Genomic DNA, 22,859 nt, shown 5'->3' with positions numbered 1-22,859 from the left:
GCACTGAATGCAGCTGGTGCGAGGCATACGACAAATGCAATTAGTGGTTGCAAAGCGAGCAAGTTATCCAAGCAGTGCAATGCATGGGAATGCAGCTAATGCAAAGCATTCACTGCCCTCGGCTAATGCAATCGCTGCTGGCTGCCATGCTTGCAACTACTGCAACAGCAGCAAGGCATGCAGAGAATGCAGTTGATGCAATCAGTGCATTGCCTCCAGCTGTTGCAATAAGCGCAATATTGCATTGAAATAAATTCCTCGAACCTTTGGGGGGACTTAACGGAGTCCCCAAACGGCCGCTTTGCCCAATTCGATGGTCTCCTCGAAGCTGACTAAAAAGTTGAAGCCGAAAGCCACACTTTTTTCCTCCTCTGCCAAAGAGCAGGCAGAAAACTAGGGCAGGTGAAAGGAATTGTGGTTGGTTCCAAGGTAGAGCCCTGATCCAATGAGAAAAATGGAAAGCCTAGCCGCGGAGCGGGGGGGAGGTAAACTCAGAGCAGCCAATAGCACAGGGCCACACGATAAGGGGCGGGAGGGGGACGTGCAGAGGAGTACGCAGGGCAGGTGGAGGCTGCTGGCGGGTGGGTGCGATTGGCAAAACTGACGAGCGACTTCAAAAAAAACTTCAAGGACGAGCGAGATTTTCAACGGCTGGTTGGGTTACAGTACAAATTCCAACGCTGTGCAAACCTGGTCCCTAGTCCTGCAAGCGAGAGCCCCAGGGGCTTAACTTTGTATTCTAAGGGTACGTCTACACTGCGGTGTCAGCCTGGGATTTGAACTCCGGCTCAAGTCTAACCCTTCTTTCACCCCTTCCAGTCTACTCACAAAGCACACTAACCTAAGACTTGAACTCAGGACTCCAGGACTCTGTGAGGTTAGAGGGGTGGAACTCAAGTCAAGCTAGAACCCAAGGTGCAAGGTCTATTTTATTGCTTTGCAGTGTAGATGCAACTCTGTTGGACTTGTGCTGTGGCAGTTAACCAAACGTATCTGATGGGCCAACTATCTGTGTCCTCTGGACAGTCTAGTCTAGTGAATAGTCAAGTTTTCCAAGACTGTGCCATGAACCAAGGGATAGAGCGGGTGCATTTCAGGAGGGCACTAGGAAGTCTGGGATATGGTTTCCTGGACTCAGATCTGCAGCATAGGTAGGGGAGATCCAGACTTAGGCCCAGGTCTAAAAATTCTTTACCTAGGATTGACAAGCAGTGTAGATGCCCAAGCCCTGGGTTCTCTAACACAAGATCAGCTAACTCAATTTCCACTAATCACAAGTGCCAATGGAAAAAAATTAGCAGGTGCATAGCACCCACCAGCAGCCAAGCCTAAAATCTTTAGCTTGTTTTTATTTTCCCAATTTGTTATTTTAGTTTAGAAATATTAGGCCTTGTGTACCTGGGGAAGTTGCACCATTTTATTCTAAATTAGTTTTGACTTTTTTCAGTTTCATTTAAATCTCTTCCCAAGCAACAAGCTAAACCAAAATAAGCTGCTCTTAGACAAAAATAAGAGCACCCAGTGAGGGGTTTGAACCAGTTTAACTAATCCTTTTAAATCACACCTTAACTTAAACAGACAAAAAAAATTCATGTAGATAAGCCCTCTGGTAATTCAAATCTGGTTTTGGTCTGAAGGATGCTCATTATGAGCTCTTAACACTTTAATTGAAGGGAGATGGAGATGATTTTTATCAAAGGCTTCCTTTATCCAAAATGTTAATTGGTCAATGAATGCAAGTAGGAAGTTAAATAACACAAATAACCAAAAAGTTTTAAACAGTCTGATTAAAAATCCTCTCACTTCTTAACACCTTAACTTTCTCTTTTTTCTCATCTTCTTACCAGGTATGGGGTTTTTTTGTTTGTTTTTTTGTTTTTTACATTCATAGAGCTTTCCAGCCTCGACAGCATGTGAATTTCTTATGTAAAAATGAACAGGAAACAAAAACCCCACCCCTTTCAGGCCTTCTTTGCACACCATAAAGTGATAAAAAATGGGCACAAAGCCAATTTTTCCCTTCATGGATCATCTTCAAAAGTTCCCTTAAAGTTAGCCTGCAACATTATTTAGCCCTTTAATTAGACCTTTGTAATGCATCGCTCTGAGACTGTTCCATTAAGATGCATCTGACGAAGTGGATAATCACCCACGAAAGCTCATGCTCCAAAACATCTGTTAGTCTATAAGGTGCCACAGGATTCTTTGCTGCTTTTACAGATCCAGACTAACACAGCTACCCCTCTGATACTTGTTTCATTAAGAAAGTTCAGTATTATCTTATCCCAGTTTTATAGACTCCTACTGGAAAATGACAGAAATAGCGTGTTTATTATTATCACTTCTTCTGAGCGTTACATTGTGGTCAGGGCCGGCGCTTCCATTTAGGCGACCTAGGCGGTAGCCTAGGGCACCAGGATTTGGGAGGGCGGCAGACTGCTCCGGTGGACCTCCCGCATGCGTGTCTGCGGACAGTACGCTGGTCCCGCAGCTCCAGTGGAGCATCCACAGGCACACCTGCGGGAGGTCCACTGGAGCCGCGGGACCGGTGAGCCAGCCCTGTGCCTAGGGCGCCAAAAACCCTGGCGCCACTCCTGATTGTGGTTCCAGGAAATAGATTAGAGGTTTGAATATCAGGATTCCAGGGTCCTGTCCTATCTGTGCTATTGACTCAATGTGTGAGTTTGGGCCAGTGGCTTCTCAGTTTCATCCTCTGTGAAATGGAGATGAGACTAATACCCACCTTTCCAAAATGTTCTGACGTTCAAGTGAGATAAATGGTGCTATGTAAGTGCAGAGTATTAGCATTACACAGTTCAGTATCCTTCAGGAACGCGTAAAAGCTTCTTTGGTTACAGTTGACTGATCTGGAAAGGGTCATGCCCAAGCTTTCCTCCCATCTGGTCTGTTCATGTAAGAAATGAAGCACTGAAGGTGCTGCTCATGCTGGAGGAGGCAGAGGCCAATAATTACTTTATAAAGAATGTATATGTGGACCCTGCTGTATCTAATACCTAGATCCATAGATATGTACAAACATATCCTCTAAAAGTTTGAGGTTTTAGTAGGATGGAGGGTAGTTTGGGAACCTCAGTCCCAAAGAGCAAGGCTAGCCCAGTGACTGGAACACTAGCTGGAGACCTGTGTTCAAGTCCCAATTTTGCCACAGACTTCCAGTGTGACCACCAGCAAGTCACTTTATGTCTCTGTGCCTCAGTTTCTCACCTGTATAAAGGGGATAATTGCCCTGCCTCACAGGGATGTTTTGTGGTTAATTATATTAAAGATTATGTGAGAGAGGAGAGACCTTTCTCTCTCTGGTCACTAGGTATCAGTTGTGAGGATTGCGCCTGAAGAGAGAAGGAGAACTTCGTTGGTGTTTATATTAGGGTGTTTAAATGCATTTTCTGATTCAATGCTAATGGAGCTAAAAGACATTTCCAGCCTAATCTTTTTCATGCAGTATAACAACTACAACCTGGTTCTTTGTTGTTGTTCTTTACTTTGTTTGATGTCAGACCTGCTAGAATCTCACAGGTTCTCCTCTAAGCCCCCCTTATTTTACTAGGATACCTCAACCATCAGTACTTTTACAATGCAGGGAATACATCACATCTCTCTATGTGAGACAGATGCATGTATATCTATCATTCTCTATAGAGATAGAAAGATAGTCATGTACCTTTATTTGCTATTTTTCTCACTGTCTCTGATACTATGGGATAGTATTAAAATGGAAAAAAGTCAATGATGGTTATGAAGGAAATTGGAGAGATACAATGGCAGATAGGAAACAGTCAGTAGGAAAGTTTTAGAGTTCACTTAAATCGCTGAAAGCTAAGAAATAAAAATGATGACACAAGATGACAAAGTGCCAGGTTTAATTTTTAAAGCAAATTTTACTGAACATTTTCTACTGCTGCCCAGGCAAATTTCCGTCTACGCAGAGCCCTTCCCTTCTATGGCGACAATGAACACAGGATGTCAAGTAACACACAGACTGAAATAATGTTAATGTCAGCTTTTTCCTTTTGGCCCTGTTCCCGCGGCTGGAGCCGCGCAACCCCACGACCCTGCTCCTGCGGCTGGAGCCCAGCGGTCCCGCTCCCCAGGCTGGAGGGCAGCAAGTCCTGCAGCCCCACTCTCCCAGCCGGAACCCCGCAACCCTGCGGTCCCACTCCCCCAGCCTAGCGCGGCAAGTCCCTGCGGCCCTGCTACCCCGGCCAGACCCCCACAACCCTGCAGTCCAGCTCTCTCGGCAGGACCCACACAGCCCCACTACCTCAGCCAGAGCCTCGCAACTGCGTAGCCCTGCTCTCCCAGCCAGAACCCCGTAGCCCCGCTCTCCTGGCCAGAGCCCCGCAACCCCGAAAGCCCCACTCTCCCGGCCGGATCTCTGCAACCCCACAGCCCTGCTGCCTCAGCCAGAGCCCCACAGCCCCACTCTCCCAGCCGGAACCCAGCAACTTCGTAGCCTCGCTCTCCCGGCCGGAACCCCGTAGCCCCGCTCTCCTGGCCAGAGCCCCGCAACCCCGAAAGCCCCACTCTCCCGGCCGGATCTCTGCAACCCCGCAGTCCTGCTGCCTCAGCCAGAGCCCCACAGCCCTGCTCTCCCGGCCGGAGCCCTGCAACCCCGCGTTCCCGCTTCCCTGGTCGCAGCATGGCAAGGCCCGCAGCCCCGCTTTCCTGGCCGGAGCCACGCGGCCCCGCTACCCTGGCCAGAGCCCTGCAACCCCGCGTTCCCGCTTCCCTGGTCGCAGCATGGCAAGGCCCGCAGCCCCGCTTTCCTGGCCGGAGCCACGCGGCCCCGCTACCCTGGCCAGAGCCCTGCAACCCCGCGTTCCCACTCCCCCGGTCGCAGTGCAGCAAGTCCCACGGCCCCGCTACCCCGGCCGGAGCCCCGCAAACCCGCAGCCCCGCTCTCCTGGCCGGATCCCCGCAACCCCACCTTCCCGATCCCCCGGCCGGAGCCCTGCGATCCCGCTCCCCCGGCTGGAGCCCTGCAACCCCGAGGTCACGCTACCCCCGCCAAAGTCCCGCAACCCCGCTAGCACCGCCGGAGCGCATAAACCCGAAGTGCACCCCGGAGAGTACATGCCCCACGAATGAGGCACCGCACTGTTTAAAGCTGGCCCTGAGGAGGGCCTCATATCTGATCCAGTCAGCCAGTCCCTAAATTCCTGTGTTTGTCCTTCTCATAGACAGAGAACTGAGAGATCATTATAATGGTCGCCCAATTGCCATCATGGTTTCTTCTGTGCCATGGGAAGGACAGTCTGCTTGGGCTTGGTGTATGTCAGTTAAACAGCCACAGAATTTATGCAACAGCACTCGTACAGCGCCGGTTTTAGCCAGTGCGGGACCCGATTGGTGGTGCATGTACTCTCCGGGTGGTACCTCGGATTTACGCGCTCCTGGGGTGCTAGCGGGGTTGCGGGACTCCGGCCAGGGTAGCAGGGCAGCAGGACTTTCTGCGCTCCGGCCGGGGGAGCGGGACCGTGGAAATTGCAGGGCTCCAGCCGGGGGAGCGGGGATGCGAGGCTCTGGTTGGTGTAGCGGGGCCGTGGGACTTGCCGCGCTCGAAATGGGGTGTGGAACCGCGGGGTTGCGGGGCTCTGGACGGAGTAGTGGGACTGCGGGACTTGCGGCGATTGGCAGGGGGAGCGGGATCGCGGGTAGCAGGGCTCCGGCCGAGGTAGCGGGGCTGCGTGGCTCCAGCAGGGAGAGCGGGGCTGCGGAGCTCTGACCAGGACAGCGGGGCTACGGGTCTCCAGCCCGGAGAGCTGGGCTGCGGGGTTGCAAGGCTCTGGCTGGGGTAGCGGGGCCGCGTGGATCCTGCCGGGAGAGCTAGACTGCGGGGTTGCAGGGCTCTGGCCGGGGTAGTGGGGCCGCGGGATTTGCCGTACTGTGACCGGGGGAGCGGGACCGCGGGGCTCCGGCAGGGAGAGCCGGGCTACGGAGTTGCAGGGATCGGGCCAGGAGAGCTAGGCTGCGGGGTTGCCGGGCTCTGGCCGGGGTAGCGGGGCCGCGAGACTTGCCGTGCTGTGACCGGGGGAGCGGGACCGTGGGGTTGCGGGGCTCTGGCCGGGAGAGCGGGACCGTGGGGTTGCGGGGCACCAGCGGGGGGAGCCAGGCCAAAGGGCAAAAACTGACATTAACATTGTTTCAGTCTATGTGTTACCTGACATCGTGTGTTCATTGTCACCATAGAAGGGAAGGGCTCTGCGTAGAGGGAAATTTGCCTGGGCAGCAGTAGAAAATGTTAAGTGAAATTTGCTTTAAAAATTAAACCTGGCACTTTGTCATCTTGTGTCATCATTTTTATTTCTTAGCTTTCAGCTATTTAAGTAAACTCTAAAACCTTCCTACTGACTGTTTCCTATCTGCCATTGTATCTTTCTAATCTCCTTCATAACCATCATTGACTTTTTTCCATTTTAATACTATCCCATAGTATCAGAGACAGTGAGAAAAATAGCAAATAAAGGTACATGACTATCTTTCTATGTCTATAGAGAATGATAGATATACACGCATCTGTCTCACAAAGAGAGATGTGATGTATTCCCTGTAGCCAGGGCAGGCTTTAGGAAGTGCGGAGCCCAATTCGAACAGTTTCAACCGGTCCCTGGCAGGGATGACTAAGAAAAAAAAAGGTTTCAGAGTAGTAGTGGTGTTAGTCTGTATCCGCAAAAAGACAAGAGTACTTGTGGCACCTTAGAGACTAACACATTTATTTCAGCATATTTCAGCCCAGAAAGCTTATGCTGAAATAAATGTGTTAGTCTCTAAGGTGCCACAAGTACTCCTCATTCTTTAAAAAAAAAAACACATGTAAAAAAGCATGTGGGGTTTTTACTCACTGGACAGTGCTCCGAGTCTTCGGCGGCACTTCGGCAACAGGTCCTTCACTTGCTCCAGGTCCTTGGCGGCTCTGAAGGACCTGCCACCGAAGACCCAGAGCAAGCAAAGGACCCACTGCCGAAGTGCCGCCGAAGACCCAGAGCGAGCGAAGAACCTGCCACTGAAGTGCCACCGAAGACCCAGAGCACCACCAGGTGAGTAAAAATTAAAAAGGTGCCTTTAGCCAGGGAAGGGATTCTCACTGGGCGCAGGGCCCAATTTGAGGGAATTGGTGGAATAGGCCTAAAGCCGGCCTTGGCCCTCCTAATCCAATATTTTGTCTCTAACAGTGGCAGTACCAGCCACTTCAAAGAGAGGTACAAGAATTTCCATAGTGGAGAAATATGGAATAACATGCTTATAGGGGACATTTCTTCCTGAGTGCATCAGTTGGTGTTGGGTTTATGCCTTGAAGCATGACAGTATGTATCCCTTTGTGACGATGTGGTTCTGGTGGGACCCAACTGAGAATGCCAATTCAAGACAAATCACTTAAACAGGGCAGTTACTGCCCAAGGCTGGAGTTTTTCCACCTCTACGGCAAACCAAACCAGCCAGACAAAGAGGACTTCGGTCTCACCCCACTGGCTAACCACAAGTCACACAAGCAATTCCCTTAGACGCTCCAGTTTTCTAGTATCATCACCAGTGCCACTCGTCCTGGGAATGAATGGTTATGAAAACCAACACCCCAATAAAAGAAAACGGTTCTCTCAATTCCAAAGAATCAAGCCCCAGACCCAGGTCAATATACAAATCAGATCTTACCCACAAATCACGCTGTTGCCAATCCTTATATTAAAATTAAAGGTTTATTCATAAAAGGAAAAAGATATAGTGAGATTATAATGGTTATGGAATCAATTACAGACATAATGGCAAAGTTTAGTTCAGGCTTATAGCAGTATGAGTAACTGCAGGTCAAATCAGTCTCTGGAGTAATCCCTCTCTGGGATGGGTCATCAGTCTTTTCAGAGCTTCAGTTTGTAGCAAAGTTCCTCCAGAGATAAAAGCAGGACTGAAACAAGTGGAGATAGGGGCCAGCCTTTTACGTCTTTCCACGTTAGAACACCTCTTTGTTCTTACTGTGGAAAATTACAGCAAAATGGAGTCTAGAGTCACATGGGCAAGTTCCTGCATACTTTGCTGAGTCTCAAGGCGTATCTGCCTTCTCTCAATGGGTCAATTGTGTAGCTGATGGTCCTTAATGGGCCGTCAAGCAGGCTAGACAGAGCTAACACCAACTTGTCTGGGATGTCACCCAGAAGCACAGCAAATTTGAAATATAGACAGTATAGAGCCAATACTTATAGCTTCAACTACAAAATGACACATGCATACAGACCGCACAATCATAACCAGCAACCCATAACCTGGTCTTAGGCACCTTATATGACCCCCTTTACATAAGATTTGGTGCAACTACAGGACCTTGGTTGCAACCATGTTCTATATGGTTCCAGATTATATCAATAACGTCACACCCTTATATTTTCTCTGTATCTAATTTGTATAAGCATATGTAAATTAGACTTTCCAATCCATCATTTTGCCAAAACCTCATAGGTGCTCAGATACTACAGTTATAGGCAACCTTACAGAAACCTAGATGGATTTGTTATTCCATGAAGGTTTGGCAAGAATCTCAGCAGGTATGATAGAATGAGGAGGTAGCAATTCATACACAAAAAAGTGGTTGTAGAGTATGTGAAATCAACATTCAGGAGCTAGCTGCTATTTTTATTTTGAAGACAGAATCCCACTTACTCAATGTGGTTTTTATTATTTAATTTAATCTTGACCCATTGTTGCCATTTCTGTACATCGTTAGCACAAAACATTATCAAGGAAAGCTCTAACGGGGGGGCGGGAACACTTCAATAATATGAGCTTCCATGCAAGCATTTGATTGGCTGTCTGAGGATCCAATGGCCACCAGTTTCCGATTCTTGGCTTGGTCTTGCCTCCTATGAATCCATTACCCAGCAACAGCTCTAGCACAGAGTCTATGATGCTTTCTCTCTGTGCTTTCATCAGAAACTGCTGCTTTCAGTTCTTCATCCCCCTTTCAATGACCAAACCGTTCAACCAGTGCAGACTCAATGGATTTAGGTGGATTCTCATGCAAGGTTTTAGCCCTCTAACTGCACTGTATCAAAGGCAGTGTAGAGATGGTGGGAGCAATTATATTTTATATTTTTTAAATTATATTTTCAGCATTAATTTATTGGAGTAAATATATTACATCCTGGGTAGTAGAACTGAGGACAGGAGCATAGTGCAGAGAAGTGCAGCATGGCTCTACCCATGTACCTTGATCCTTGCTACTCCAGTCTTGGTCTCCCACTTACCTCTGCCAGTGCACCTTCATGCTGACATACAGCACCCCCTGGAGAGACCCCCTGGAGAGACTGCCAATTTTGTGGCTGTTTTGTTTTTATAGAGAGAGATGCTGTTTTCGGCCTGAAGGGTAAAGAGCATAATACACGTAACTTCTATTGACAAGGAGATAAATGCAGAACTGCTGTTAGCTGAATGGGGACTTTCAGAAGCCTGGTGTAGCTTGTTACACACCAGGCTAAAAACAAATATCTATCTACATCTTAGATGTTTGTCAGGAAGCAAAGGATTGCATAAAATCTCAATATTTCTCCTGGTTTAAATGACTTCTTTTCCACGCTGGAGGGGATGACTGGAGTTAATCTAATTTGAAATCTGTCCCAACCTTGCTTTGCATTGAAAGCATCTGCTGATCTCCTGCAGCCTTCTTTCTCATACCTCAACCCTCCAGAGGCCAAATGTGGGACCAGTGGGACCCCTCAGGGAGGAACAGAACTCACTGGGCAACTCCCACCAGCCAGGAAGCCCTTCCTCTGAGGATCCAGGAACATGCCACCTTTTCTCCCCACCACAACCTTTAAAGTCATGCTCCCCAGTTCTTCGGAGATTTTAAAACAAAGGGAACAGAACAATGCCAAACCATGTGAGACAGGCAATCAGAAATCTGATCCAAGTCGGTCGGCTTCAACGAGCTTCTCCAGCAAAGTTTCTGCTTCCAAGAGATTTCTCAGCCATGGTTCATGAGTAGGTGGAATTAGCCTCTTGGCATTGCAGGATGATGTCTCATGCCTGTGGTGTCCATGGAAAGTTCACTCATGGCCACCTCTACCTACCTACAGTTCTCCCTCCACATTCACCTTCTGTGTCCTTTAAGTTTCTCCTTGCTTTGGAAGGCCATCTTTCCCCCCTTTGGAGGGCTGTTGTACAGAATCATACGTCCATTCTGAAAAGATTTTGCTGTTCTAAAAGCTTTTGTTTTCTCCCACACACATGCAGCACAATGCTCAAGATACAGCTAACGGGTCAGAAAACAAGAGACAACCTGAGACTGTCAGCTGGTTATAAAACTAGATTTGCAACTTTTTGGTACTGTGTCAGTTCTACATAAAAGCTTTGTCATTCGGATGGCTGTGCAGAGCTGTCCTCAGGCAGATCACATTAGAAGGAGGGATCTAAAAGTGAGAGAGAGAGAACATGAGGGTTGTCAATATTAGAATGGAGACCGTTTGGAAGGCATACAGAGAAGAACAACCGAAAGTGTTAAGGGGCTGGAAGGAGTGATTTATGAGGAAAGATTACATTATCAAATGAGCTCAGTTCTTCCCTGGTGTAATCTCACTGAGGTGTGTTGAATTGCACCAGGCATGAATTTAACCTAGTACATATAGATTGGCTAAACGATGACTAAGGGGAAACATGATGATTAGAAGGTACAAGCTCCTCAGTGTATGTCTACACTGCAAGCAGGAAGTGTGACTGGATCACACGTAGGCATACCTGAGCTAGCTTTGGTCTTCTCCAGCCTTCTTTCTGGTACCTCTCAACTGGGATCAAGCCAGCTCGCTGAAAATCGCAGTGTAGTTGCTACATGAGTTGCCAGCTACTCATGTACAGACCCAGGCTCTGGGATAGGTTTGTACTTGGGCAGCCAGCCTGTGCTTCTCTGAGTGTCACCATCACTTCACTGCTGTTTTTGTGAGCTAGCTCCATCAAAGCTAGCCCAGTGGAGACATACCCAGAGAGGAAGAGGCATTACTTAGGGTGTCACAAACGAAGGTAAATAGAAGTAACAGGATGAAATCAACAAAGGGAACATTTAGGCTGAATATGAGTGAGCTGTGCCAGCTATGCCACAGCCTCCCAATGGAAGTGGTGGGAGATCTACCTGGGGCATTTATAATTACCTGGAGAATATACTGTAGAGAACAACCATGCATGGCCTAGGGGCATGGCCTAGTTGTGACCAAACTGATCTTCTCATCTCCAGTTCTTCAGTCCTGTGAGACCCAAACTATGTTCTAGGAATACAGGTAGGGTATGCTCAAAGGCTCGCTTGACATTTGATCTTCTTCATTCAACTTTAGTACTTTAAACGTGTGGCTGAGTGAAAAGTAATAGCAGGCCAACTTCATCTCTGCTGTAAATCAGCGGAGTTGCACCAGGGAGGAATTAGTCAGTCTGTCCATGCAGACAAGATTGGAACTTAGGAGGCTTTCCCAGCCCAGAATTTCTCTGTGACTGATGCAAGTAACCTAAAGGCTGTATAAGTGTTAGAAGCAGGTAGAAAAACCAATGATTTCCCTCAGAATCATTCTAGCCTCAAAAGTTTCCTATTTTATTTTGTGGAGTACAAATATCATGGCTGAGATGCTGAATATGCTTTGCAGAAGTAAAACAAAAGTGTCTCTCTAGAGATTTCTGGAGAAAAAGAGTCTCTTGAGAGACTAATCTGTTCTGTGACCAGGGCACCTGGCCTAAATTTATGTATGGCTCTTCTAATCTGCAAGAATGACTTAATTAATTTCATATCTGTGTGAGTTGTTGAATCATGTCATGGTACCATGAGCTATTATTCACAGCAGGCCAGATTCTGAGGTCTATTCATTCATTCTCTAGTCACTGATTTCAGTAAGAGCTCTGCCTGAATGCACACTGAGTTAGAAACTGAGTAATGTGTGCTGAATGCTAGTGCCTTCCTTTTCCTAGCCATACATAATCTCTGCCCCATCACACCCATTCTCAAACAACTCCACTGGCTTTCTTTCATTTCTGATCTGGGTCCTGAATTATCCCCTTGAGGAACTTACTCCAGCTTAGCTCATGTCCTTCCCTCTCTGTGCTCACCTTCTCAGCTGCTTTGTCCATCTAGCCTCAGTTTTCTCCCTGTTGCTTTAGCCAATCTCACTATGGCTGGTGCAAGAGTCTTCTCTCCTGCAGCTTCTGGCATCTGGCGGAGCTTCTCTGTGACTCAACCTCATTAGATCAACACTAGATGTCTCTTTCTAAAAAGATATGCTCTAGCCCAGCCAGGAGTTATGGGCTTGATACAGGCAGCAGTGGCTGTGTAAGGACCTGTGCTATGTGGGAGATCAGATTAGCTAATCGTGATGGCCATTTCTAGCCTTGAAATCTATAAATCTCCATCTGTTTTCCAGTCTCAGCTGAAAGCCTCTCTCCTCTCCTCTGCTTCTTAATTTCTATTTCTCTCTGTCTCTCTTGGTCTTTGTAGGTGTATTATTGAACTCAGTAAAGTACTCTGGGTAAACACTAGACAATATCAAGTTGCACTGAAGTGGCAAATAATGCCCCATGGTAGCCGGTTGCAAGATGCCCTGGTGGCAATGAATGCTATCTTACATCACACACACGGGTATGCACAGAAGATGATGTGCCAGGAGCCATGCATAGTGTCAGAAGGGACCACCAGAACATCTAGTCTGAACTCTAGCATATCACAGCCTGCTACCAGCACCCACACACTAGACCCAATAAGTGCTCTGAGTTCTTTAATAACCATGAGCAGTCAGGACCTTGGTTTTTTCTCTCATCTTACAGCTGCATCTCCAGCATCACAGGCCCTTTAGCACAGCACTGGGGCATTGGGATCAGCACAGACTGAGTGTGCACCCTACTGAGCCCACCACTCTGCTCCCTGTGGCACCTTGTTTTTTCTTGGCGTCTCCCATTTGAATACGGACCATCCTTCAATAGATTCCAAATTTGCCCCAACACCACGGTATCGGAGATCTTCCCAATCTGCAGCATGTTTATCCTCACAACCTCTCTGTGAGGATTTGACAGATGCAGACTGATGCAGATGCAGACTGAGGCAGAGAGACTAAGAAACTTCACTTTACCTTTTATGATAAGCATGGCTTTGCTGACCGCATGGCCCAATTCATTGGTGGCTTCCAACTTGTATTCTCCTTCATCTCTCTTCGTGACACCTGGGATCACCAGGCAACAGACACCAAAGTCATTTGTGCTGAAGAAGGTGGGGTCTTCTGAGAGATTCCTGCCATCCTTGTACCAGGTGATCTTAGGTTTTGGGTAGCCACCCACTGCACAGCTCATGTGACAATCAAATGCTGTGGTCACCACGTGGGGTTTCAATTGGACAAGGAATCTTGGGGGCATATTTTGATTCACCCTTCTGTATTTGGGTAGTCTGACTTTAAACTCATCTATAAGAGACAAATACACACTCAGTGACTGCTCCAGGGGACTAAAGGCTGGGTGCAGAAGCAGCCTTCAACCATTGCACTTAATAATTGCATTTGGCATCCACTCTTCAAAATTGGCAGGACCTGGCTCCCTAGGTCAGGGTTCATGGCTCCTTCTGTGAGTTGCCATGCAGTGGCCATATGTGTAGTTCCCTGGCTCTCTCTGCTGTATTATGACCCCAGTTACTGTTACTGAGAGTTCCTTTAATCCAAGCATTGACACTCAATAAAAGGAGACAGAATTAAAAGCTTTGTTGATCCAGTCTGTGCTGCATGTAGCACCCAAAAGTCCTCTCCTAGAATGCAATAGGCTCAATATAAAGCCTGAGCTGTATTCTCTGTATTCTCTTAAGTTTTCCAAAGTCCCAGACAGGAATCTGGAGGGGATCATTAGGTCTTTGGCATATGGACAAGGCCATGGCTCCTTCTACAGATCATGAGGATTACACAGTACCAGTCTAGCTCCTGCATGTCACCTGTCCTTCCCAAATGGCGTGGAGTCCTCAACTCCTGGAGGTTGGTTTCTGTGGCTCCTTCTTAAAATTACCAACTCCTCACCATTGAGGTCATAGCCCTTGGCTTCTGTAGAACTCATCGAATTTCAGAGTTTGCTAGGAATTAATTCTCTTGGAAGCTCTTACCCATATGAGTAATATGAACCGGTATACCGGTGGGAATGGAGAAGCCCAGCTTCACTGCTCCCACTGATCTGTAAACATTCATGTCCAGGAGGGGACATCTTTCCTTCCCCAACAGTATTTCCTGGGGATATCTCAGTGGGCTCTCATTTGGGCAGACAGCTTACATATGGGGACTGGGACACTCTGACAAGGATTTATTAATGGGATAGTTTGACTGAGACCCAACAACACAGGTGCACTGATAGATTTTTTAAAAGGCCTTTTTACCTTTTTCCTTTTGCATGATCCAGGGCTGTACCGTTTCAGATGGATCACTGGTTCCCATGTAATTTTTGGCCACAACCCTAAAGTAATACCCCCGGCCAGGGATAAGTTTGGTGATGGTAAACTTGTTGGTGTAGATCAGGTCACCCACCACTTGCCATGAGCCCTTGTTGGAGTCACATTTCATGACCACATAGTACAGGTTACTTTCCCACTTTTCTGTTGGCGAGGGCTCCCAGATCACTGTCACCGTATTAAGGATTTTCTCCTGCAGAAGAATTGGGCCGGGAGACTGTGGGATATCTGCAAAGTGAAGACAAATAGTATGGAGGGAGTAGAGAAAGTGGTAAGTTTAAGATGTTACAACAGTTCTGCAACTCCATAAATTTCATGGAGGTCAGATATTTTGAGCATTGTGGGCAGCTAAATTTGATGATCTTTAGTGAGAAATGAACACTGATCCCTTTGCTCCAAATATACAGGTCCTCCCATTTGGATTAAGGGAAATTCGGCATTAACTGGACTGGTATTAGTGACACATCTCTTTCCCTTCTATTGGATAGCTGATACAGCTGTGTTTTTATAAACTGTTAGTGAAGGAGCTGAGAGGGCTATAGAGTTCTTATGGTTGGACATGGGTACTTTGTTCCATTTGCTAACTGACTTTCACAGAGCCCTGTCATGGCCTGAGACACCTGGCTGTCTTATGGACTGTGTAAGTTGGTCCTCCGATAGCTTGTACTACCCTAGTCCTCTCAGAGAATACGGCTGTGTCTCTGTTGGTAGTACCTGGCTGGGTCTTGGATTGTAATTTAATCAATGGATGACAGTATTCTGTAGACCTGCTCTAAACTTTACCACCTGGTCTTTGGACTGTCATCTCATGAAAGACTGTATTACCTAGCCCTTTCCTTGTCCACAGTGCTTAACACCATCAAAACTCACACTCCTGTACTCAGTCATGGACTGGATCCTCTCCCTTAGCATTTTATTCTCCACCAAACCTGCTATGCATGTTACCTGTGACTTGGACTTGGAAGCTGAAGGATTCTTTTTTTCCCCACTCGTTTTGAAGTATGATGGTATAGAGCCCACTGTCAGAAAACTCAGCTGATGGAATCAAGAGTTGGCTGAGGCCATCTCTGGTGCTCACTATGGCCCTGCTGGGTAGAGGAAGCCCATCTTTTAGCCAAATCGCCTCTGGAGTTGGGGATGCCTATTAAAGATAAACACCAGTTATAAATCAATCTGCTTTGCCTTTGTATTTGTATCCTGTGGTAGCTTCCTTGCTTTGTTCTCAAATGTTTCCTTAGCTCTAACTTGTTTCTTTGCCCCTGGAATCATGGCCAACAAAGGGTGTGTTGCCCTAAGCTGTTTCAGTGTAACTAAGTCAGAAAATAATTATTAGCTCACAAGTTGTAGTTGACAGATAGGCAAGAGTAGCCCTATTAAAAGCATCTGCTGCTTTTTGGAGGGAAGACGACTCCTGTCTGGATGATTGTTCCATTTTTCCTTCTGTCCCCTGCCCCCCTGATGTCACATTGCAGTGACTTTCAGCGTAGGTGAGCTGGATGCAGCTCCCTGTAGAGCTCATCGATGCCACCTTGAGATCAGCCAGAAGGTTTGCTCCCCTTCTCTTCAGTAGGGACCAAACACTGGATCTCACCCATAGTGCTCCCCGCCTTTGTCAACCTGTAAGAGTCAGAGGCTAGATCTTGGAATCAAACCTGGGCCTTTCACATGATACAACCAAGCTGCACCACTCCTCTTGCTGTTCAGTTGGATGAACATACTCAGCAGGGCCTTGTCAATTCTCCTACCTTCAGTCCTCACAAGGAAAGCAAGGGATGGGCAGGGAGAGTGATTAGTTGACACATCAAAATGTGAGAAGTTGGTGCTAATATTTTACACTTTTTGGTGCCTTCCATCATCAAGGATCTAAAGTGTTTTACTTTACACACCTTAATGAATTATCTGAACTTCACAACTCCCCTTCCCCATGAAGGGAACCATTACTATCCTGATTGTACGAATGGGGAATGTATAGAAGATGCAAACCAATTAGAGGATTTGCCCAAGGTCATGTGAAAATTCTGCAGCAGAATGAATAACAGAACCTCAGTTATTGTAGCTATTTTTACAAGATAGAATCGTATGGAGGACATCTTACAAACATGCTTCAGTGCTTACTTCAAAGGGCATGTGCACTCGGATACAATTTCCCACTTTTATAATCATAAGGTTTTTCATAGTGTCATCTCTTAGGAACTTGGGATTAACTGGAATGCAAAAAATAGTGAACACAATTAAAAGCTGCATCTTGTTACAAGGTCGCTGACAGATTTTAAATCACATATATTCAAAATAGCATGTCCAGTGTTCTAAAGTTCTCTCCTCCTGCTGGCTGCCTGACATATCTCTGGCAGCATGATGTCAATGGAGCTCTTTCATTGAGTGAAAAAGTGCCAGAGCACTTGCTGAGCATCATCTTTCTGTATTTATGTAGTGTTCATGACTTAAGAGGGAAATGCTGGAAAAAAAGCTATTCACAAATGTTTGCTTGAATAGAAACCATGAAATCTCTACAGCATCTGTGACCCCTCTGACTCACTTTTCACAATCATGCAAATTAACTTTTGTTCACAGTAATGTTTGTGGAAAAGGAAAGTGTTGTGAACACTTGTTCCTATGTCGGTTCACAAGAGCATTGACTTCAGAATTCATCTGGACAGCTCTTTGAGGGCTTGGGAGTCATTTAGTTGGCTAAAACAATATCATGCAACCTGGATGTCCAACAACACACTGCAAATAGTGCATTAGAAACAGTGAATAGTCAAAGCGACAGCCACAGCAACCAAGTTCTGAGTGACCCATGCGCTGAAGCATGTTCTCAGAAACCATTGTTGAATCATTTCAAACAACAAAGTTCATACAAAATCAAAGCCAGTTTGCCAATAATTTATGAACAGAAACTGAGTGAAATTCACTGTTTATATTGTTTGCTGCCCTTCTGAGCATGAAACCTCATTGCTATCTCTGCAGCAGGAGGGATATAAATAGCTACTCAAGTATAGACCCACTTTTCCCCCCATCTCCTAGTATGTGGCACAGGGGCTGAGTCACCAAATAATTTTGAAGAGCTTTAGTCCATTATGTCAAGAGTGAAATTCCTTGCCTCCCCTTTTATCTGGCTCATTATTTTCCCATTTTTTGTTTATATTGTAGAGGTACAACTGAGGCTGGGGCTTCATTGTGCTAGGTGCTGCACATACTCATAGATCCTGCCCCTAAGAGCTTGCTGTTTAGATAAGTCAGATAAAGAGTAGGAGGGCAAAGAGAGGCATAAAGAACTGAAATGATTTACAGCAGGTCAATGGCACAGATGGAAAAAAAGCCCAGGTCTTTTGGCTTCCAGCTCAGTGTCCTGGACCGGATCACACTCCCTCATCAAAAATATATATAAAAACTTTTCCATTTGTCTGGGTTTTTTTTCTTTTAAAGGCTCTGAGTGTATGGCAGATCCAGCCTCTTAATGACAGACAACTGAAAGTGCCACCTATAGCTGGCTGACTGGCAAGGACATTACAAAAAATGTGACTTTTATTGAAAGTTTCCCAGAGCCAGGCTAAAAACTGGAATGAACATGGGATCTGGCATATGAGATCATGTCACCGGTCCATCTGATCTGGTATCCCTGCTTTGGCGGGGGGCAATGGTTGATGCCTCAGATAAAGGTGAAAATCCTCTGTAATATGTTTGACCAATGCTGAACACAAGGTGAAAAATGTCACAGCCTGTGCAAGGTAATTAAGCCAACCTAGGCCCCGGTGTAGACACTGCTCTGTCAATGGGAGAATTCTTCTGTCAGCCGCTCAGAGATATTAGTTTACTACAGAATTGGGAGAACCCCTTCCGTCCCTGTCATCTACACTACGGTGGTGCAGCTGTAATGCTGCATCTGTGCTGCTGTAGAATTTCTACTACAGACATACCCTAAGTATCTGAAAAGGGATAATATTTGAGATGCTAGAATCCCAGTGAGCCTCCAACATGAGCTGTGGTCATCTCCAAGGGAACTCTCAGTTTTCCTGATTCAATAAGGAATATAGGAGTGAAATAATCTGTGTCCACCGCCTACAGCCTGAGATAATCATCTACAACAGGCTCCTGTGCCCCACAATCCATAGATTGATTGGCCCCAGCTCAAGGTTCAGTTTGAATCTCCAACAGTTAAAGGTGCCTTTGGATAGAGAACCCATGATTTGTACCTGCAGGACTATGACATCTTTTCCGGGGCAGCACATTTTGACTCACCAATGGGAGGCACAGCTTGGATGCAAGTGTCCAGTGCTAGGGCTTCCCCTAGGCCTCCTTCATTGACGGCCCTCACGCGAAGGAAGTACATTTCCCTGGCTTGCAGACCTTTAACTGTACAGGTTGTCAAGCCTATGGGTACAGTGTTACAATGGGTCCACTTGAGGCTGTCAGAGGATCGCTTCTCCACCTTGTAGCCCTTGGCAGACCCCCCTTCCTTTGAATCGGGTTTCATCCATGCCAGAGTGATGCTGGTGTAGTCAGTATTGGTCACCTTAAGGTCCCTCACTCTACCAGGAGGCTCTGGAAAAGGGAAGTTTATTTAGACTTCATTGTCCTAGGATTCCTGCCCCCACCCCTTATTCAGTGCACTGGATAATCCATCCCAACATGCTTGCATTGGGTATCCATTCAGTCAGGCTCCCTGCAGTGTAGAATCATAGAATAACAGACTTTAAAGTCAGAAGGGACCATTATGATCATCTAGTCTGACCTGCACAACGCAGGCCACAGAATCTCACCCACCCACTCCTGTAACAAACCTGTGTCTGAGCCATTGAAGTCCTCAAATCATGGTTTAAAGACTTCAAGATGCAGAGAATCCATGCCCCACGCTGTGACCCATGCCCCACGCTGCAGAGAAAGGCGAACCCTCCCTCCCCCCAGGGCTTCTGCCAATCTGCCCTGGAGGAAAATTCATTCCCGACCCCAAATATGGCAATCAGCTAAACCCTGAGCATGTGGGCAAGACTCACCAGCCAGACACCCAGGAAAGAATTCCCTGTAGTAACTCAGATCCCACCCCATCGAACGTCCCATCACAGGCCATTGGCCATATTTACTGTTAATAGTCAAAGATCAATTAATTGCCAAAATTAGGCTATCCCATCATACCATCCCCTCCATAAACTTATCAAGCTTAGTCTTGAAGGCAGATATGTCTTTTGCCCTCACTACTCCCCTTGGAAGGCTATTCCAGAACGTCACTCCTCTAATGGTAGAAACCTTCGTCTAATTTGAAGTCTAAACTTTCCTGATGCCAGTTTATATCCATTTGTTCTTGTGTCCACATTGGTACTGAGCTTAAATAATTCCTCTCCTCCCTGGTATTTATTCCTCTGATATATTTATAGAGAGCAATCATATCTCCCCTCAGCCTTCTTTTGGTTAGGCTAAACAAGCCAAGCTCTTTGAGTCTCCTTTCATAAGACAGGTTTTCCATTCCTCGGATCATCCTAGTAGCCCTTCTCTGTACCTGTTCCAGTTTGAATTCATCCTTCTTAAACATGGGAGACCAGAACTGCACACAGTATTCCAGATGAGGTCTCACCAGTGCCTTGTATAATGGTACTAACACTCCTTATCTCTACTGGAAATACCTCCTGATGCATCCCAAGACCGCATTAGCTTTTTTTTTTCACAGCCATATCACATTGGCAGCTCATAGTCATCCTGTGATCAACCAATACTCCGAGGTCCTTCTCCTCCTCTCTGTTACTTCCAACTGATGCCTCCCCAGCTTTATAACAAAATTCTTGTTATTAATCCCTAAATGCATGACCTTGCACTTTTCACTATTAAATTTCATCCTATTACTATTACTCCAGTTTACAAGGTCATCCAGATCTTCCTGTATGATATCCTGGTCCTTCTCTGTATTTTGCAATACCTCCCAGCTTTGTGTCATCCGCAAACTTTATTAGCACATTCCACTTTTTGTGCCAAGGTCAGTAATAAAAAAGATTAAATAAGATTGGTCCCAAAACCGATCCCTGAGGAACTCCACTAGTAACCCCTCCAGCCTGACAGTTCACCTTTCAGTACACCCTTTGTAGTCTCCCCTTTAACCAGTTCCTTATCCACCTTTCAATTTTCATATTGATCCCCATCTTTTCCAATTTAGCTAATAATTCCCCATGTGGAACCGTATCAAATGCCTTACTGAAATCAAGGTAAATTAGATCCACTGCATTTCCTTTGTCTAAAAAATCTGTTACCTTCTCAAAGAAGGAGATCAGGTTGGTTTGGCACAATCTACCTTTTGTAAAACCATGTTGTATTTTGTCCCAATTACCATTGACCTCAATGTCCTTAACTACTTTCTCTTTCAAAATTTTTTTCCAAGACCTTGCATACTACTACACAGATGTCAAACTAACAGGCCTGTAGTTGCCCAGGATCACTTTTTTTCCCCCTTTCTTAAAGATAGGAACTATGTTAGCAATTCTCCAGTCATATGGTACAAACCCCTGAGTTTACAGATTCATTAAAAATTCTTGCTAATGGGCTTGCAATTTCATGTGCCAGTTCCTTTAATATTCTTGGATGAAGATTATCTGGGCCCCCGATTTAGTCCCATTAAGCTGTTCGAGTTTTGGCTTCTACCTCGGATGTGGTAATATCTACCTCCATATCCTCATTCCCATTTGTCATCCTACCATTATCCCTAAGCTCCTCATTAGCCTCATTAAAGACTGAGGCAAAGTATTTGTTTAGATATTGGGCCATGCCTAGATTATCCTTAACCTCCACTCCATCCTCAGTGTTTAGCAGTCCCACTTCTTCTTTCTTTGTTTTCTTCTTTTATATGGCTATAGAACCTTTTACTATTGGTTTTAATTCCCTTTGCAAGGTCCAACTCTACATGGCTTTTGGCCTTTCTCACTTTATCCCTACATGTTCTGACCTCAATAAGGTAGCTTTCCTTGCTGATCACTCCCATCTTCCACTCCTTGTAGGCTTTCTGCTTTTTTCTTAATCACCTCTCTGAGATGCTTGCTCATCCAGCTTGGTCTACAACTCCTGCCTATGAATTTTTTCCCCTTTCTTGGGATGCAGGCTTCTGATAGTTTCTGCAACTTTGACTTGAAGTAATTCCAGGCCTCCTCCACCTTTAGATCCACAAGTTCTTCTCAGTCCAATCCACTTCCCTAACTAATTTCCTTAATTTTTTAAAGTTAGCCCTTTTGAAATCAAAAAACCCTAGTCACAGATCTATTTTTGTTTATCCTTCCATTTAGTTTGAACTGAATTAGCTCATGATCACTCGAACCAAGGTTGTCCCCTACAACCATTTCTTCTATGAGGTCCTCACTACTCACCAAAACCAAATCTAAAATGGCATCCCCTCTTGTTGGTTCAGCAACTACTTGGTGAAGGAATCCATCAGCTATCGCATCCAGGAAAATCTGAGCCCTATTATTATACTAGCACTTGTCCTCCAGTCTATATCTGGGAAGTTAAAGTCTCCCATGATCACACAATTCCCATTAGTATTTACTTCATTAAAAACATTAAAAAGGTCTCTATCCATATCCAAATCAGATCCCGGTGGCGGTCTATAGCACACCCCCAGCACTATCCCAGGGGAGGCTCTAGTAGCTTTCTTCCCAATGTGATTTTTGCCCAGACAGACTCTGTCTTATCCATTCCATCCCTTCTTATTTCTTTACAGTCTACCTCATCATTGATATACAATGCTACTCACCACCTTTGCCTTTATTTCTGTCTTTCCTAAACAGCACATACCTTCAATACCTGTACTCCAGTCATGACTACTATTCCACCATGTTTCTGTTATCCCTATAATATCTGGTTTCACTTCCTGCACCAGTAACTCTAGTTCCTCCATTTTGTTACCTAGGCTCCTCGCATTGGTGTACAAACATCTTAATTTTTGCTGTTTGGCTTCACTCACATTCTTTACCCAATTAGGCCCAGACATTCTACTGCCAGTCATCCTATTAGACTGGTATCTACACTACCCTTCCTCCTTATGTCCATTCTCCTACCCACTGTATCCTTTCTTGCTTTGTTTTCTTCCTCTCAATGTTAAAATCCAGATGGAGATTACCTGGACATCTCCAACCATCTCCCCCCAATTCCTAGTTTAAAGCTCTCTTAATCAGTTGTGCCAGCCTCCATCCTAGAAGTCTATTTCCCTCTCCCTACTCAGGTGAAGTCCATCCTGAGAGAACAGTCCTCTGTCCATGAATGCCTCCCAGTGGCCATACATCCCAAAGCCCTCCTTATAGCACCACTGCCTGAGCCATCTGTTGATCATCATAATCTTGTCACACCTTTGTTGCCCTTCTCTAGGAACAGGCAGAATCCCACTGAAGATCACCCGAGCCTCGATTTCCTTAAGAGTCTTCCCCAGCCTGGCATAGTCTCC

The 22,859-nt window shown here is 46.0% G+C and overlaps 1 protein-coding gene across 1 annotated transcript in view; it reads right to left on the bottom strand.

The window, feature by feature from the left end:
- Window positions 1-276: 276 nt before the first annotated feature.
- IGFN1 (immunoglobulin like and fibronectin type III domain containing 1) overlaps window positions 277-22,859 on the bottom strand; it is a 72,614-nt gene continuing 50,031 nt past the window's right edge. Inside the window, exons 19-24 of the mRNA XM_075064650.1 lie at window positions 18,686-18,988; window positions 16,562-16,650; window positions 15,392-15,587; window positions 14,375-14,674; window positions 13,101-13,427; window positions 277-371 (exon numbers count right to left, since the gene is read on the bottom strand). Of these exons, the coding sequence (XP_074920751.1) occupies window positions 277-371; window positions 13,101-13,427; window positions 14,375-14,674; window positions 15,392-15,587; window positions 16,562-16,650; window positions 18,686-18,988 (1,310 nt within the window). The remainder of the gene's footprint in view (window positions 372-13,100; window positions 13,428-14,374; window positions 14,675-15,391; window positions 15,588-16,561; window positions 16,651-18,685; window positions 18,989-22,859) is intronic.

The sequence above is a fragment of the Chelonoidis abingdonii genome, chromosome 4 (assembly GCF_003597395.2).
Source record: "Chelonoidis abingdonii isolate Lonesome George chromosome 4, CheloAbing_2.0, whole genome shotgun sequence".
In the NCBI taxonomy this organism is placed as follows: Eukaryota; Metazoa; Chordata; order Testudines; family Testudinidae; genus Chelonoidis; species Chelonoidis abingdonii.
Note: the sequence above shows the minus strand (reverse complement) of the source record. Positions and strands in the feature narration are given on the sequence as shown.